The sequence below is a fragment of the Enoplosus armatus genome, chromosome 2 (genome assembly GCF_043641665.1).
Source record: "Enoplosus armatus isolate fEnoArm2 chromosome 2, fEnoArm2.hap1, whole genome shotgun sequence".
NCBI classification, from domain to species: Eukaryota; Metazoa; Chordata; class Actinopteri; order Centrarchiformes; family Enoplosidae; genus Enoplosus; species Enoplosus armatus.
In genome coordinates this window covers 26,868,180-26,884,573 of record NC_092181.1, presented here as the reverse complement: position 1 = coordinate 26,884,573, position 16,394 = coordinate 26,868,180, and the positions used below count along the sequence as shown (strand labels likewise).

The 16,394-nt window shown below is 43.6% G+C and overlaps 2 protein-coding genes across 2 annotated transcripts; one reads left to right on the top strand and one right to left on the bottom strand.

The window, feature by feature from the left end:
* Positions 1-423: 423 nt before the first annotated feature.
* On the bottom strand, positions 424-6,402 carry cct4 (chaperonin containing TCP1, subunit 4 (delta)). Its single transcript, XM_070917690.1, has 13 exons — positions 6,111-6,402; positions 5,290-5,342; positions 5,110-5,199; positions 4,850-4,958; positions 4,135-4,399; positions 3,853-3,985; positions 3,244-3,383; positions 3,036-3,132; positions 2,562-2,672; positions 2,241-2,371; positions 1,445-1,679; positions 721-834; positions 424-595 (listed from the first exon to the last, which is right to left on the bottom strand). The coding sequence occupies exons 1-13, from the start codon at positions 6,226-6,228 to the stop codon at positions 581-583; spliced, it is 1,611 nt and encodes a 536-aa protein (XP_070773791.1). The 5' UTR covers positions 6,229-6,402; the 3' UTR covers positions 424-580.
* A 1,247-nt stretch (positions 6,403-7,649) lies between these two features.
* On the top strand, positions 7,650-13,969 carry pus10 (pseudouridine synthase 10). The gene is made up of 17 exons (XM_070917701.1): positions 7,650-7,775; positions 7,878-8,168; positions 8,265-8,351; positions 9,088-9,122; positions 9,220-9,334; positions 9,540-9,601; positions 9,829-9,874; positions 10,222-10,286; positions 10,370-10,455; positions 10,533-10,658; positions 10,763-10,819; positions 10,919-10,995; positions 11,715-11,770; positions 11,896-12,013; positions 12,219-12,361; positions 13,045-13,144; positions 13,293-13,969. Exons 1-17 carry the CDS (start codon positions 7,650-7,652, stop codon positions 13,329-13,331), a joined length of 1,629 nt encoding a protein of 542 aa, XP_070773802.1. The 3' UTR covers positions 13,332-13,969.
* The last annotated feature ends 2,425 nt before the right edge of the window (positions 13,970-16,394 follow it).

Here is a 16,394-nt window from a genome sequence, read left to right as displayed (position 1 = left end):
TCAATCTTATGTTGTCCAATATATTTTGAAATTCTTTTTCTTGTGTGCTTTTCTGATTCTTGAGTTTAGGATTACTACTCAGCCATAGATATGTCAAAATAGCATAATGTATTATAGCTTGAGTGAATGGTCTAAAAGCAGTCACAGTAAATACAGGAAATTATTGTTTCAGTAAAAGGTAAATTGATCCACATGAAAAACATATGTAGAACCATTTTTACACATTTGCAGCCTTCAACACTAAGAGCACATTTGAGTAAATTTAAACTTTGCATGCAGCCATTTAAGGGTTTAAACATCCCCTGAAACAGCATTAAGACCATCAAAAAAAGAGAATCCTTAACTTTTCATGACCCTCTAGAGGTTGAGACAGACCCAGAGGTTTAACTCACTGAGGGACAAAAGAATCACACAGGCAACAGCTGGAGTGTCAACAAAAAAAAACAAGCCGTTTTTATTAAATTACGCGACGTAACAACTACAGTGGAAATCTGAACAGACTGACGTCGACAGAGTCCTCTGATCCCTCGCAGTACGAGCAGGCTTAGTGGACAGAACTCACTGGACAGACTCAAATCTCTTATCGGGTGTTCACCTGTAACAAGACAAAACATTTTTCACTTCAGGCTTAACATGGAATAACTGAATATAGACTCAGTGCAGTTAAAAATCAATTCTCTTTAAACAACTGAATCCACAGTTTGGCATGTCGAGTCTTACCACGTCGTCGATCTTGAGGATGCTGCGAACCGTCTCTGTGGCCAGGGTCAACGCGCTGATGGAAACCAGTAAAGGCTGCACCACCAGCTCCTCCAGGATGTTGGAGATTCCTCCCTGTCACACACACAGACAGACAACCAGTCAGTCAAATCAGTCTTGATACCAGTTACAGCAGAGGAAAATACATAAATGACGAGAGGAGTAACAGCCTACTGGGAGGTGTGTGGAGTCTGTTAATGCTGCAGCATCATTACATGCAATTCACCTTTATGACCATGCAGGGTCAATATAGAATTATCATTGCTATCACCATTTAATGTGACACGCAATTCCACATGGCTGTATTTATTTTTAAATCACTGCACAACTAATAATGATTATTGATTAATCTGTTGATTGTTTTTCCATTTAACTGACAAATTGTTTGGTCTGTGAAAGGTCAGTAAATTATTTTCTTTCATTCTTGTCTTTAAATTGCTTGTTTGTCTGACCAACAGCCCAAAACTCAAAGATGTCAAACAGGAAGAAAAATAAAAATTCAGCAAACTCCACCACTAAAACAAGAACTAGAGATTTGGCTTTTTTTTTAGTAGATAAATAACTTAAAACGACTGCTTGACTAATTGTTTCAGCACTACTGCTCAGTCTATAGGATCCTCTGTTCTATCCTCACTACGTTATTTCATCAACATCAACATGTTATGAAAGGGCAGAAGGAGCACACCTTGCGGACGTTTATGCCGGCCATCTTGTCTCCCTGAGCGTGCCTGTTGCGGAGCTCCGTCACGGTGGAGATGGGGTTCAGGCCGGCGTTCTCAGCGAGCGTCGAGGGGATCACCTCGAGGGCGTCGCTGTACGCCCGCACGCAGTAAGCCTCCATGCCTCCCAGAGTGCGCGAGTACTCTGCCAGACGCACGGCCAGCTCGATCTCTGGAGCGCCGCCACCAGCTATCAGAGCCCTGAGGGGCAGAGGAGGAGGAGAGAGAGACAGAGAGAGGTTCATGAAAAGAATAACATTAATAACATTAATAATAATAATAATCTGTCACATTGTGTATCCAAAAGGAAAGTCAGCTAATTGCTGAAACCTGGGAACATGACGACAACAAAGTCCAATGAGTCAAGATTTTTTTTAGACGTCACCGTGTTACTGTATCTTAGCAATTAACTGTGAGCACAACGGTAATATTACCGAGAGAAAACTGGAATTATCCTTGAAGTTGACGGATACAATGTGGATTTTTTTGGTACATTGAATGTTCAGAAAAATGGTCAAAATCATGTCGAAGTATTCCTGCGATATGTAATATATGTGCGAATGCTCCCCGGCCAAGTTGCTGAGACAACCAGGAGTGAATAAAAGGTGAGCTTTCCACAGTACTGTTCCTCCATTTCTTACGCTCCTGCAGGATGAACCAATGCAGGAGCGCCTTTGTCAGAGGTGATCCGTGCCCCTACGCTCAAAGTCCAAATTACTTTTCTGTCATGTTTGTGAAATAAACTCAGCAGAAATGACCGACCTCTTCTTGACCAGGCAGCGGATGACACACAGCGCATCGTGGATGGAGCGCTCTGCCTCCTCGATCACCAGCTTGTTGGAGCCCCGAACCACGATGCTCACCGTCTTCCCGGGGCTGGTGCAGCCCGTGATCTGCAAGGAGCAACACCAAACGTTTACTGGAAGCAGAACACGGCAGCTTCTCACACTGGAGCTGCGTTTCTATTCTGGTTTCCAGTGTTTTCCAGTCTCACTTTTGTTGTTCTTTAAGTTTGATGAGTCATTGATCATTGAACTGCTATAACATCAGCTCTGAATCTCAGTACAAAGACCCGATGCGTACCTTGACCAGCTTGCCGGAGCCGTCCAGGTTGACCTCCTCTGCCAGCTCTGCTGTGCCGAGCATCTCCGGAGTGAAGTGGTCGATGTGGGCGATGGGCTTGGTGCCAAGAGTCTGGAGGGGAGGGGACACTGTTTTACTTTGCTGTCATTCAACAGGTTTACTTGCAAAGAAACATATGGATGAGAATGGTCTTGATCGCGACAACAAAAAGGTAAAATAAATAATTTCTGAGTAGAAATGTCCACCCGTCTAATTAGGTTTTATTACATTTAGAAGTAAATCATTGCAATATTATCTTGCAGAGTTCACATACATAACATCTGAGTAAATATGCAAAAAACAAAAATAAATACTCTCATTAACAAGATGACAAGAAAAAGAAACTGATCAGTGCTTCAGAGAGTGATTAAGTGTCTTTAGTCATCTTTAATATCTGCTGTTCTGTGCAGTCTGAAACACTTTGATGACGCTCACCTTGCAGATGAACTCAATGTCCTCTCTCTCGATCTCCTTCACCACCATGATCTTCATTTTGTTCAGGAAGTGCAGGGCGAGGTCGCTGAGAGCGTCTCTGTCACAGGATACAGTTTGTTGTTAGTATGAAATATATTTACAGTCCATATCGAGAGCTTAACAAGGCATAAAAACCTTGTCTGCTCTCATGTCAGCTGTGTCCGTGTACCTGAGGATGGACTTCTGGATGAGCAGCACGTTGCAGCCAGCCTTCTTAATCTGTTTCACCATGTTGAGGATGTAAGCGCGCTCCTCCCGCAGCACGCGGTCCATCTGGGCGTAGTCCGACACCACGATCTGGTTGTCCATCTGCACGTCAAAACACACAGCAGGTGAGGAATACTTTCAGTTTAAAAAAATGAGGGCATCATTGGGAATGCTTCTCCAATTAAAACTTATAAACACATAATATTTTTGGGATATCTTTGATCACCAGAAACATGACAAATGAATCCAGAACAGTGGAAGGTGAGAAGCATGAGGAGTGAGTCAGTGTCATTGTTCAGTCATCTAGTGTGATGATGTGAGCGTTTCTGTCGTCCCAATAAATGATTTCAAGCTCATTTCAATTTGAAAATGTTTTGTTTTGAATGTGTGAAGAGTCCGATGCAATGCATAACAGTGGAACTCAGTTTTTCTTGCCTCTTTTGTACAAAACGATTAAGACCACACCATAGACATATTTCCCTCCATTATAAAGTCCAACATGAACCATCATTAAAAGTAGACAGAAAAGCTTCAGTCTCTCGTCTGAGCCGATATTTATCTGGTGACTCACGTCAGTTTTGGGAGGGGACAGGCAAAACTGGATGAGGCCGATCTTGGCCTTCTCCACACGGGTCACGCTGCTGTTGGCCACCCTCTGGTTCAGCACCAGGCCTTCCACCAGCTCACAGTCATCAATGGTCCCTCTACAAACACAAAGAGAAGACACAAGAAGGAAAAATCCAGATCAAAACTTTGAATGCAGGCAGGAGTGGGTCTCGCGTCACTTTTTAAACCAACATTTTAATTCGGCTGTTGTGATAAGGACCAGCTGGATTCCAGCGCTCACACTCACCCGAGCTTCTTGATGATTTTGATGTCCTGCAGGTCGACACTGGTGGCGGTGGCCGGGTCGATGACTCGCATGACGGCGTCCACGCTCATGGGCGCCAGCAGGCTGGAGTACTGCGACACCACCTTGGAGCACAGCGACGTGGTGGCGCTGTTGAGCAGCGTCTCGCGGTCACTCAGCTGCACCGGCCGGCTCATACCTGTCAGCACCTCCACACCTTTCTCCACAGCCTTCTGGAACGACTCTGAGATGGTGGTGGGGTGGATACCTGACCGATGGGACAACAGGTAAACATTAGTGCTGAAACAATTGAAAGACAGGTGAGTCAAACTGCAGAAAATTAAACAAAAATGTGATTTTCACTTGATCATTTAAGTAATTTACATAAGCAAAAATATCAAAAAGTCTCTGGTTTCAGCTGCTGACATGAGGATTTGCTGACTTTTTCAATATTATTTTAAATTAAATATCTTTGGAATGCTGATCGAACAACAAGCGATATAAAAGATGTCAATTTGAGCTTTGTGAAATTGTGTTCACACAGTTTGTCAATTAGTTATATAACTAATATATTTAGAGACTAAATAATCAATTGAAGGGATCCTAGTTTCACCCAGAAAATGTGTTCACCATTTCCCACTAACCCTCCATGATAAAGCACATTAAGCATTCATTTATTTAAATTTGCTGTCTGCTTTGTGTCCTCTGCAGCTCCTACCTTTCTGCAGCAGTTTGTAGCAGGCGTCCAGCAGAGCTCCAGCAATCACCACCACAGAGGTGGTGCCGTCACCAGCCTCAATGTCCTGGGCTTTGGATAGTTCCACCAGCTGAAACACACACACACACATATATTGTAATCGAGGATTTTATTCAACTACGATTAGTTCGTGTTAAAATACTGATGATGTGTATTTCAAATTATCTAATGAAAAAGTAAATGAAACTGAAAAAAATCTGCATCCAAAATTATCAACATACCATTTTGGCTGCAGGGTGGAGCACCTGCATCTGCTTCAGGATGGTGGCGCCATCGTTGGTAATGGTCACGTCACCTTTCTCATCCTGGATCTGACAAACAAAAAAAAACAAGGCACCTGCTTTAGAAACACATGTATGACCCACGTGAAGTGAGCCACAAGCCAAAATCTGTTTACTGACCATCTTGTCCATGCCTTTGGGCCCCAGGCTTGTTCTGACGGCATCTGCAACAGCTGTCAAACAAGCAGGTGATGTCAGCATACATAGCAAACACTGCATAAGTATGTTTCAGGATAATAAAATTAACAAAGCACATAATATCAGTAATTCACAAGCAAGTCACAACGAAGAGGAAACCAAGCTGCCAAAATCCAATTTCCATATCACCCATTAAGCAAAGTGATACTACAATAATATTACAAAACCAGATGTTATTTTAGACACAAACTTTACTATTCAGTCCTTTTGCATCTTCGCCTCCGGCCATATATAGCACGCAGCCCTTTGGGCCACTGAGCTAGCTAATGCTGGGATTGTGTTGAGTCATGAGCATCTTGCAGGGAGGAAACACCACACCAAACTTTTAGTGTCTTACATCGACATTTTGGAAATAGTCGTCTCACGTTGCTCGCTACTTTGCGCTAAGGTTCACTGGAAGAGGGTTTCACGGAAGAAGACCAAATCTGAGGTAGAATACCAGTAAAGTAAGTTAGTACCTGGTGCAGCCATATATGCAGAAAAGAAAGGGTGATTCTTTGGAATTAATAAAACCCTCTTCACTTTTATATCCACGCCATGTACTTTTATCACGCAGTAAGGCCATTAAATTGGCACTTTAACGAGTTAGATTTCGGACCAGATAGAAGCTAGTACTCATAAGACAATGAATAACGGTGCCCTGCCCAGCCCAGTCCAGCCCGCAGCGATGAAACTGAACTGAAATGTGAGATTTTGGGACAGATATTAGCCGTTTCAAATAGCTTCTAGGTGTTTTAGTCTACCTTTGGCAGCAGAGATGTTACTGAACCGAATCTGGGCCGGCTTGTCGCGGTCCACATACGCCCCTCCTTTGTATCTGCCCATGTTTGAGGCTTTCGGTGCCATCTTCGCTTCAGGCATCGCGTCTTTATAATCGATGGAAAATGTTAAGAGAAGTCTTCAAAAGGGGACTGATGTGCCCCGGGGCTGAAACACTGCGATTCGGCTTCGGATGGACTCAGATTAAGGTATCTCCACCCGGTCCCGGTCAGAATCTTCCAGAACAACCTGCTGCGGCGGAGCGAAAAAGGACCCGGCTGTCAAACTGCCCGGCGCTTGGAGATGACGTATTTAGACTGTAGGCGTCAATTACCGATGTGGCAGAAATCATTCACGCTGATTTTTTTCATTTAAAACATACATTTTTTTGTCCACATTATACATTAATGTGCTTTGTTATCAAAGGCTGGTTGGGTGTATTCTCTGCTTTGTTGCTAAAGCCGAACATTTCTCATTACGTGATGACACTCAGATCTGGGTAGATTAGCTTTGTCTGTTCAGGCTGGAAAAATTCAGTGAACGTTTTGGATGAACATGGTAACAAGTAACTGAACTGAGGTCTGTTTCCGTTACTTTATATCTTCGTGAATTAGCCACCTCCGTGTCCGGTAGGTTTATTCCAAGTATTTAGCCGCGGCTGACTGTGCTGTTTGCGTTTACATCCTCTCATTATGGCTCCTACAAGCTCAGTGTTAGCTAAACTAGCTTAGCAGACAGCAGAGTGTGGAGAGCAGGCAGTCATGCTTTAGCGGTTGTTTTGAGCCTCTTGGACACGCGTGTTGGAAGCTACTGACTGTCAACGTCATGTATGTCTTGCATATTTCAAAAGCAGCTTGTTTGTCTACTTACTTAGTAACAAAATTATATATAATATAATATATTTGCCATTATTCTTTTTTTTTTTTTTGCATGAGCACATGCTCAAACATTTTTGGATAGGATTCCTTGAATTTAATTTGGTTATATATTAAGTTATTAATATGATAGGATATGTATAGATAGACAGATATATCTGCAAGAGCTATTATTAGCTGATTTATTGGTCGGCTCTAATAAGTGAGTCTTTGGAAGTTTTGTTTTAGTCCCACACAGACATTCACAGAAACATCAGCAGGGACAGATACATCATTTACTGATACATCTCACCACCATGTTTGATTCAGTCATACTCTTGTGTAATCTATTGATTATTTTTGACTAACTTAGTATCTAAAGTGTTAGAAATAATGACACTTGCCCAACACATCAACATCCTCAAGTTCATCAAGAACCTGAAATTATGTCTTAAGACTATTTGACATGTCTGACCAACAGTCTGAAAACCTAAACGTTTTAACTTACAACAGGGAAGGTTGAACCAGCTATGTTTGATTATTTGTTTGGGGTTTTTTTTTTGCGTTTACTTGAGAAATGATTCATGACTGCAGAAAGTTTAACACCTGTCATCACTGTGGGCTGACCTCCCTGTGTTTCTGTCTCTGCACCTCCTGCAGTCTGCAGTCATGCTGCCGCTGAAGGAGAAGGATAAACCCATTGTTCAGAAGCTGCTGTCGGCCGGCGTCTGCGCTCGCTGCGTCCTCAGGTTCTGCTGTGTGAGCGTTCAGGCCGCCTACAGACAGCCCCAACAGGTGAGGCTCATCCTGGTTTCAGGACACGTTGGCACCTTCTGTATTCACTCAGAAATGTTTTAAAACGGCGGGTGTTACTGACTGATCCATCATCCTACACAGGATACACTCAAGGAACTTCAAGCCTTCATCAGCAACACAAACAACAGCAAATCCCAAGATTCAGCAGCAGCAGAGTCCACAGACGAAAACAACAAATCCCACGATGCAGCAGTGTCAGAGCCACCCGATGACCCACCGAGTAAAAGAGCCAAACTGGAGCCCAGTGCGACTGGCGCTCCGTCGGAGGAAGACGCTGCTGCTGTGGTCAAACTGAAGGACGAAGAGTCGTGCGTGTGTGTGGTGTGTTTGGGGATCCTGCAGGAACTCTGTGGCACAACCCAGGCCGTAAAGGTGTGTGTGCTGTAGAATATTCACTGCTTTCAGATGCCACAGTGTCAGACTGTATCATGTTTCAGATGAACTTGGTGTTTTGTTCTATGTTCACAGATAGCAGAAGCAGTGAGGACAGGAAAGTATGAGTTTGACTCTCTGGTGCTGTCTGTGTCTCTGCCTGCTCAGCTGTGTGTCCGCGAGGTCAGTCTGTGTGTGTGTGTGACTTCAACTAATGAATATGTTTATTTTTGATGAATCTGTTCATCATATTTCCAATTGATTGATTAATCATTTGGTCTGTAAAATGTCCAAAAATCGTGAAAAATGGTAATGATTAGTTCCCAAAGCCCAATCTGACGTTTGTCCAACAGTCCAAAACCCAAAGATGTTCAGTTTACAAAGCTGTGAAACTGAGAAATCAGCAAATCCTCACATTGGAGATGCTAGAAAGACAATTAAAAAACATTTGGCGGTGTATTCATGGAGCTGGTTTGTCAGATATCAAACATTAAATGATAAGGCTGGCCATGTTCTGTATTTTTCTTATTGTCAACACATCTCGTGAAAAGACAAAAACCAACAGCCTGTCAGTCAGTCTCTCAGTCCTGTCTCACTTCCTGTCTGTGGCTCTCAGCCCATTGGTTCCTACTGAAGACGTGAATCTTTAAAAACACCTCACAGATATAAAGCTTCATGTTTAAAAAGGCTCAGTCATTCCCTCAAACAGCTGATTGCTGTAGTTTTTATCAAACTAACAGGAGGAAATAGCGAATTTGTTGGGGACTATTTTCAGCGGCGGATGAATCCACATTTGGTGCCCTAGTGAGTATTTGGGGCAGCTGGACGGTGTGTGTGTGGGACTACGTCTTTTAATGGGATTTATTGACATTAAGAAGTTCCAATGTGTCTCTGATGGGTATTTTTTAAACTCCTGCAGCACTCCTCTTGGCTTCATGTGAAGAAGGAACTGAGGTAACGGGGTTCGTCTTGACTCCGACGTTTTATAAACATCACTACATGTTCAGCCGTCACGTTGAATCACAGGCTTTGACTCTGCTCGCTCACTCAGAGAGAAGAGTGTTGCACTCGACAAGGACGACCTCATCCAGGTGAAGGAGGCTTTCAAGTGGATCATGCAGGGCCTGGTCGCCAAGGAGCTGGGGGGCGTTGCCGTGGTTACAAGGGTAGGTGAAGCATCAGTCACGTTTATTGCAGGAACAGGTTTTATACAAACTCGACTTTATAGATTCAAATTGTAGTTTCTACTTTTATTCGTTGAGTTGAGGTTTCACTTCCTCTTTTCTCCCTCTGAGGTGTTAACACGTTATGATTTCCACGCTAGATGACAAGCGTGATTTTCACAGATGGAGCTGACTTTTGTTTTTTCAGAGTTTGTTCGACGTCGGTGTGGAGTTCACTCACCCAGAGACAGACGCTGACTGCCACTTCCTGTGAGTCTCGATCTCTCTGAAGGTCTAGAGAAAGATGTAATGTTTCTGACACACAGATGAAGCTTTAGACGAATGTAAAATAATATATATTATCATAAATATTTCTGTCTGTCCTGTCAGACAGTTGTCAAGGTGAGACAGGAACAAGATGAGGATCAGTGAGAGGAGTTGTGGCCTTTGAGGCTGAATGGCTTCATGGTTAAATATGTTTTCTGTCCTTCCCACAGGGCATCAACATGTCCCGACTGCTTCAAGCCCACCAAGAACAAACAGGTGAGGAAGCAGCAGAGTGAAGGAGTTCACACCTTTCAAACCTGAAGGATTAAGTTTATTGTTTATTGTCATATTGAGCCACAAACGTTTCTGAGACACAGACATTTTATGAAATATATTTAATTGCTTTCTCGCCGGGACATGGTTAGCTTAGCTTAGCATAAAGGCTGGAAACAGAAGGAAACAGCTAGCCTGTCTGAAGGTAACAAAATCCGCCTACCAGCACCTCAAAATGTTGGTGGTTCTCTTATTACTGAAGACTGAAAATACACCAAGTCTGTCCCCTTTAAGGCCTATCACTAGATATTCTAGGACTGAAGACGCGTGTGTCTTTTCTCTCTCTGCAGTCGGTGTTCACCAGGATGGCGGTGGTGAAAGCTCTGGAAAAGATTTCTGATGCCAAATTTCTGAAGTAAGCATCACGTTCTTATCTCAGCTCTTGATGTTTTTCTAAAAAGTGCTGTTTGAAATGATTGCTGTTGATCTTGTTTTCAGACACTACCCGTGTCCACCAGCGCAGCCCACCAGCAGATGCATCCCTCAGGACGTCCAGTGTCTCCATGTGTCTGTCTTTGTGGCAGGTATTTGTAGAAGAAAATCTAAATTCAGAATCAGAGGTGGGTCAGTTTTCCGTCCTGACGTTGTTCCTGTTGTCCAGGGAGGTACAACAAGTTCTGTCGCAGTCTGCCTCAGACTCCCTGGGTGATCGATGGAGAGAGGAGGATGGAGTCCTCGGTGGAGGAGCTGATCGCAGCGCCCGTCCTGTCCTCCTTCAGAGCCGACGGTCAGTCCACTCTTTGATGGCTAGTTGTCTCACAACAGAGTAGAATTGGACTATAAACTGATCCTCAACGTGTCATCATAACCAGCCCTTTTGTTTCGTTACAGGATTTAATTTCTCCTCTTCTGGCAGGGAGGATGTGGATGTCCGGACTCTTGGAAACGGTGAGACGCACATTTCTTTATTTCTTTTTTTTAAAGATGCATGCACTTGCATTTTGTCACCTGAAGTATTTTTATTTCCTGTTTTGGTTGAATTGGCAGGTCGTCCGTTTGCGATGGAGCTGCTGAATCCTCACAGATCCAGATTGAGCAAAGTGGAGATGAAGCAGCTGCAGGAGGTCATCTCCACTCACAACTCACTCCCAACCCCTCCATCATTCGCCTCACAGACTGCACATAAAACACTCCACACAGCGGGTTTCCATCCACATGTTGACAAAAGAAACCTGAGAGGAAACTATCACTACGAGCAGAACGCCGTAGTCTGAGGTGGGAAAGTTGGCGTATTGATAAAAAGACACTGCGACAAAGTGCAAATAAATCAAGCATGTGACTTAAACGTCCACTGAAGAGACGAAAACACCAGATGTGTGGAGCGATGAGGAGACGAAATGCCATCTGACGGGAGCGTTGGCGCCACCTACTGCTTACCTCAATATTCACATAGCAGTGGTGGATGGAAACGTGCCGCGTTAGCATTTCCTGAACTGGATTTTCTGAAAATTCTGTTAAAATTTGTGCTACATTTGGATGGAAACCTGCCTACTGACATATTCACTCTGATGCTCATACTTTGTCCCCAAAGAAAATATCTCAACAACTACAGCCAGAATTTGGTAACGTTCTCTTTGTTTAGGTCTGATGGTGGCCTTATAGGAAAAGTTACAGGGTCAACTGAATATCAGCTGCAGCTGTCATGGTAGTTTTTGAGATATTTAAGTGTTGCACTGATTTTGTAAAGCTGATGTTGGCTCTTTATCTTCCTCGCAGCGTTTACGTCCTCGCGTGTTCTTCGCGACTACTAACCTTGTTGTTTTTGTTCCGTTTTGTTTTTTAGACCATCAACGCGTCTTCAGACAAAATCAGGGTGAGAGACCTGCAGATTGTAACCAGGTGAGAAAATACGAAACTGTAAAATCGCACCGAACTGCACCTGCATCAGTAAATCTGGAACAATACATGAGTGTAAAGGAGAGCCGACGCCGAGCTGTGTGTGTTCGTTCGGTGTTGAACTGCAGGGAGGCCATGAGTCGGATGAAGGAGGGAGAGGAGGAGAAAACCAAGTCGTACACGGCGCTCATCTGGACCCAGAAACCCATTCAGAGTGAAGACATCACCTTCATCGATGACATCAAGGTCACACACACACACACACACACACACACACACACACACACACACACACACACATCAGTTTGTTTTGTATAGCCAAGAGATTAAAGAAAACTTCAGGCTGATATTTGTGACTCCAGCTACTGAATTTATATTTGGGGAATCTGAATTTGTGTTTTAATCAGTTGCTCATGAAACCGAATTGTCTGGCTTTTGTTCGTCCCGTCAGGATCTGACTCTGGACCAGAAGACTCCTCTGAGGGTTTTGCACCGGCGGGCGCTGGCCGTTCGTCAGCGAGTCATCCACAGCATGAACACCCGCTTCCTGGACTCTCATCACTTCTACCTGGGGCTGAAGACGCAGGCCGGGACGTATCCTCTCAGCAGATCTGTTGTTTGTCCGCTCAGTCGTTATATCAGATGTCTGCAGAGACGTGAGCGGCCTCAAGGCGCTGATCTAAGAACAGTAAGATGTGTGACACCGTGTTCACTCAGCTTCACTGATGGACAGTAACCAAGTACATTTACTCAAGTACTGTACTTAAATACTATTTGAGGTACTTGTACTTTACTTGAGTATTTCCATTTTCTTTTTGAGCTGAAAGCTAACATAGCATGCTAACATGGTTGCATTTATTAATGTGCTACTTTAGCAATAAGCAACATCTGATTTATGCTAACATGTTATGTTTGGCTTGAGGTTGACAAGTTAGCATACTGATGTTTAGCATGCTAACCTGCTACAGCCACGATGCTAACATTACACTGTAACACAAATGACAGCATGTTAGCATTAGCACCTTTTCTCTGGCCACACTTGACATGTTTCACCCAACTAGTGGTCAGAATAGAAAAGTTGTCTCTTCATTTTGCATTAATTCCTTAGCATGTAGCAGGGAGTTAGCATGATGGACTTGTAGCCTTCTTATACTGCAGGTCCATCAGCTGTGTTTAGTTACATCGATGGAGTTTCAAGCAGCATTTAAAAGCTTTAAACGTGTCGCTGATTAACTGAACCTCCTGTTCACGATGTTCTCCTGAACGTCAGACAACAGTTACATCAAAGAGTTCGTCCACGGAGACTTCGGCCGCACCAAACCCAACCTGTGTCAGCTGCTGAAGACGGATACGGACATCCTGGAGCTGGACGTGGAGGTGGGATGAAAAATGAAACCACAGTCTGAGATTATCATCCACTCAGAATTATGTCATCGAGTTCCTCAGATATTTGAACATGTTCAACAGCTGTTGTTGACCCCTAGATGTTGAATGTAAACCTGCCCGTCTTTGCGTTTCCTCTCAGTCGGTGGATGTGGACTGGCCTCCGTCCATACCAGAGTGAACGCTGTCGCCGGCCTCGTCCTGTATCTGAGAGGCCGCAGGTTCGATCTCAGTGAGACCGAACTGGTTCCGTCGGCCGTCGAGGATCCAGCGTGGGAGACCCCCAAACCGTCGGAGCAGGATCAGAGTGTCTGAGACCGAAACCGTAACTGTGTCGCAGCTGGTGGGAGGTGAGGAGGGGACCATGAACTCCAGCCCCACCGTCCTGCTGCCTGCTTTGTGAGGCCTGGTCTCTTTCTGGTTTGGTTCTGATCGAGACTCTCCTCAAAGGTGGCTTCAGATTTTTGTTTTTGTTCTGATCGTATGGATGAAAACTTTTTGTGTTCTCAGATCTTTACCACCAGTGGTCAAACATGTCTAGTTTGTTGTTGTTGGTGTTGAGGTCTTGTTAGGTAAATCAAAAGGGTTTATCCTCTCTACGGTGGCCATTTTAGGACACGTCAGCTTGTCGGACTCGGCTGTTCTTTCAGTTTCGTGTAGCTTCATTTGCTCAGCTCTGTTCTGTGATTCAGTAGCATATCGTTCCTGACGTAAACCTCCTACATTATTGTTGCATGGTGGAGATTTCAACCTTTCACATCATCAGTCTGTGCTGTTAATTGTTTTTCCACTCAACAATAAAGCAAGTGACGAAGCAGACGCGACGTTCAACGTGATCTCATGTGACTCATCCAGGTTTCAAGTGTCACTGGACACTGGAGTCTTCTTGAGTTATTCTTTTCGACTTTCTGATTTAAATTGAATTTTAATTTTGCCCGTTACACTATTTTATTTAGGTGTTTGTTCCCGAGGAAAAAAACATTCCTCAGAGTAAGGTGTCAAAACCCAGAGGTATGCTTTGGAAAATGGTCAGCTCTAATGTGAAATACATTCAGGTTGAATACTGGCAAAAATCATAAACCTGAGTCTTTTTTGTTGTCCTTGAATCCGCCCTTTTATCTAAGATGATCAGGACTTGACATAAACCATGAGGTACGATCCAAAAGCAGCTGAAATGAAGAGTCACGACAGCAGAAACCCTGAAATGTATTTCTTTTAATTTAATTCAAAATAAATACTACCACGGCAATGCAAGTCCACTACTGGGTTCTTGCCCTAATGTTTTGGTAAGAAAACAAACAAGCAAACGATCCCAAAAAAAAAAAAAAAAAAAAAGAATAAAAAGAAACTTCAGTTAATGCATCCATCATCATCATCATCATCATCATCATCATCGTCGTCGTCGTCGTCGTCTTCATCCTTCAAGAGGTGCCTTTTTTAACGACATACAAGGTAACACTGCCTAGAATGACAAACATAAATAAAACAAACACTATGGTACAAAAAAGGGGGGGGGGGGCGAGGGGAGCAAGGGATGATGGGATTGAAACAACCTGATGAAACCAGCACTGCAAAAAGAAAAAGTCAGCCATGGTCCCACTTTTTGTATTTTTTTTCTTCTCAAAGAGGGTGAAAGGAAACAGAAACGACGGTGCAGACTCCACAGGTACAGTCATGTCCTCTCACAGAAAGTCGGGAGTTGATCATTTTTGGGGTCCACGGCGACAAAACGGAAGGTGGGGGGGGGGGGGGCGGGGTTTGTCTCCATGGAAACATCCTCCTTGGACGATAACAAGTCGAGTCCGAGTATCAACCCGAAAAAAATAAAAAATAAAAAATCAATGGAAGGGTCCAGTCTTTGACACCTTTATTTTTTTTTTTTCCTTCTTTTTAAATGTTTTTCTTAAATGCAGTTTTTGTGGTTGTTGTCATTATTCTCATCAGCAAGCTTGAAGTACGGTCACACAGAAAAAAAAACAAATGTTTACGTCTCGTCTGTCAAGGTGCCACTAAAGACCCAAAAAAAACAAAGAAAGGCATTGCATATTTACATGAAGAAGTTTGGGGCGACTCGACTTTTTTTCTGGCAGTCCTCACAGTCTTCATACAGGAGTGTCTCACGGCTCAGTTTTCTCGTGATCTGTGACATGATTAGTGATTTATTGATACCCTCAGTTCAGATTTAAAAACATGTATGTGTGTATAAATTAATTTGTTTCTCACAATACTGACAGGATATACACAGGGACAGAACCCCTGCATCTGGAGCTGGAAGCCTCGTTTCTGTTAGTGTCCGTGTGATAAATTACATCTTCTTCACTCTGATTTTTCATGTAAAAACAGTCTTTGTGTGTCTGTGTGTTTGTGTGTGAATATGAATGAAAACCTTGTGGATGCTCTCAGGGTTCCCACACAGTTGTACAAAGATCCAAACCTGACTTTTTTTTTTTTTTTTTTTACTCGCTGTTCGATATGTTTCACAGTCACATGTCTCTGACCTATTTCATCACTTCTACACATGAATTTCAAGAGTATGAGATGACAGGGCGTCAGAAAACAACAATTTTCCAAAATCTGTAGCAATTGCAAATAGCTTTTAAGACCTGGAAGTCATCAAATTCTTCCTCTGAACCTTTCCAGATGTGTGCAGGAACCCTGAAGAGTGCAAACTCATTTCTGCAGAACAGATGAAGTCGGCAGTATTCTCCAGAAACAACAGTGAACGTGTTTTCACAGGTGAAACGTCCCATTTAGCTTTGATCTGCGCAGTGAGTTCAGTGTTTCAGGTTTTCGGGAATCTTGTCCCTCACGAAGTGTTGTGCTCCTCTCAGACCACTAGAGGGCAGGACTCACTAAGTTTGTGCTAATACATTAGTTGTAGTTGTACATGTAGCCGGTACATCCGATCTGGAACTGCTGCCGACAGGGACTGTAGTCTGGTCTAGAGGTTCACAACCAAACTGGGGGGAACCTACCCAAATCCACAAGGCCTAACTTCATCCAACATGCAGCAACACTGTGCAACAGGACCCTAATAAACCTGATTCTACGAAATATACTTTGGACCCAGCCCCACTGGGGATCCGGGTCGGGTCTCGGATACCAGGAACCAGGTGGACACGTGAAGACCTCTACTCTGGTCTATGCGGAGTGCCAACAGCTGTTTAGCAGTAAGTTTCGTAGAGAAGGTGAAGTTTAGTTTAGCATGAACGAGTTGGTGAGCCACAATGAGCTCAGTAATCGG

Excerpts from the sequence above, each read along its gene's own strand:
- cct4 (XM_070917690.1), bottom strand. The coding sequence starts at position 6,228 with ATGCCTGAAGCGAAGATGGCACCGAAAGCCTCAAACATGGGCAGATAC. Across the intron at positions 5,343-6,110 it reads TAACATCTCTGCTGCCAAAG|CTGTTGCAGATGCCGTCAGA; the intron begins GTAGACTAAAAC and ends CTTGTTTGACAG. Across the intron at positions 2,372-2,561 it reads GCTCCGGCAAGCTGGTCAAG|ATCACGGGCTGCACCAGCCC; the intron begins GTACGCATCGGG and ends TGCTCCTTGCAG.
- pus10 (XM_070917701.1), top strand. The coding sequence starts at position 7,650 with ATGCTGCCGCTGAAGGAGAAGGATAAACCCATTGTTCAGAAGCTGCTG. Across the intron at positions 10,287-10,369 it reads TCTGATGCCAAATTTCTGAA|ACACTACCCGTGTCCACCAG; the intron begins GTAAGCATCACG and ends TCTTGTTTTCAG. Across the intron at positions 11,771-11,895 it reads GACCTGCAGATTGTAACCAG|GGAGGCCATGAGTCGGATGA; the intron begins GTGAGAAAATAC and ends GTTGAACTGCAG.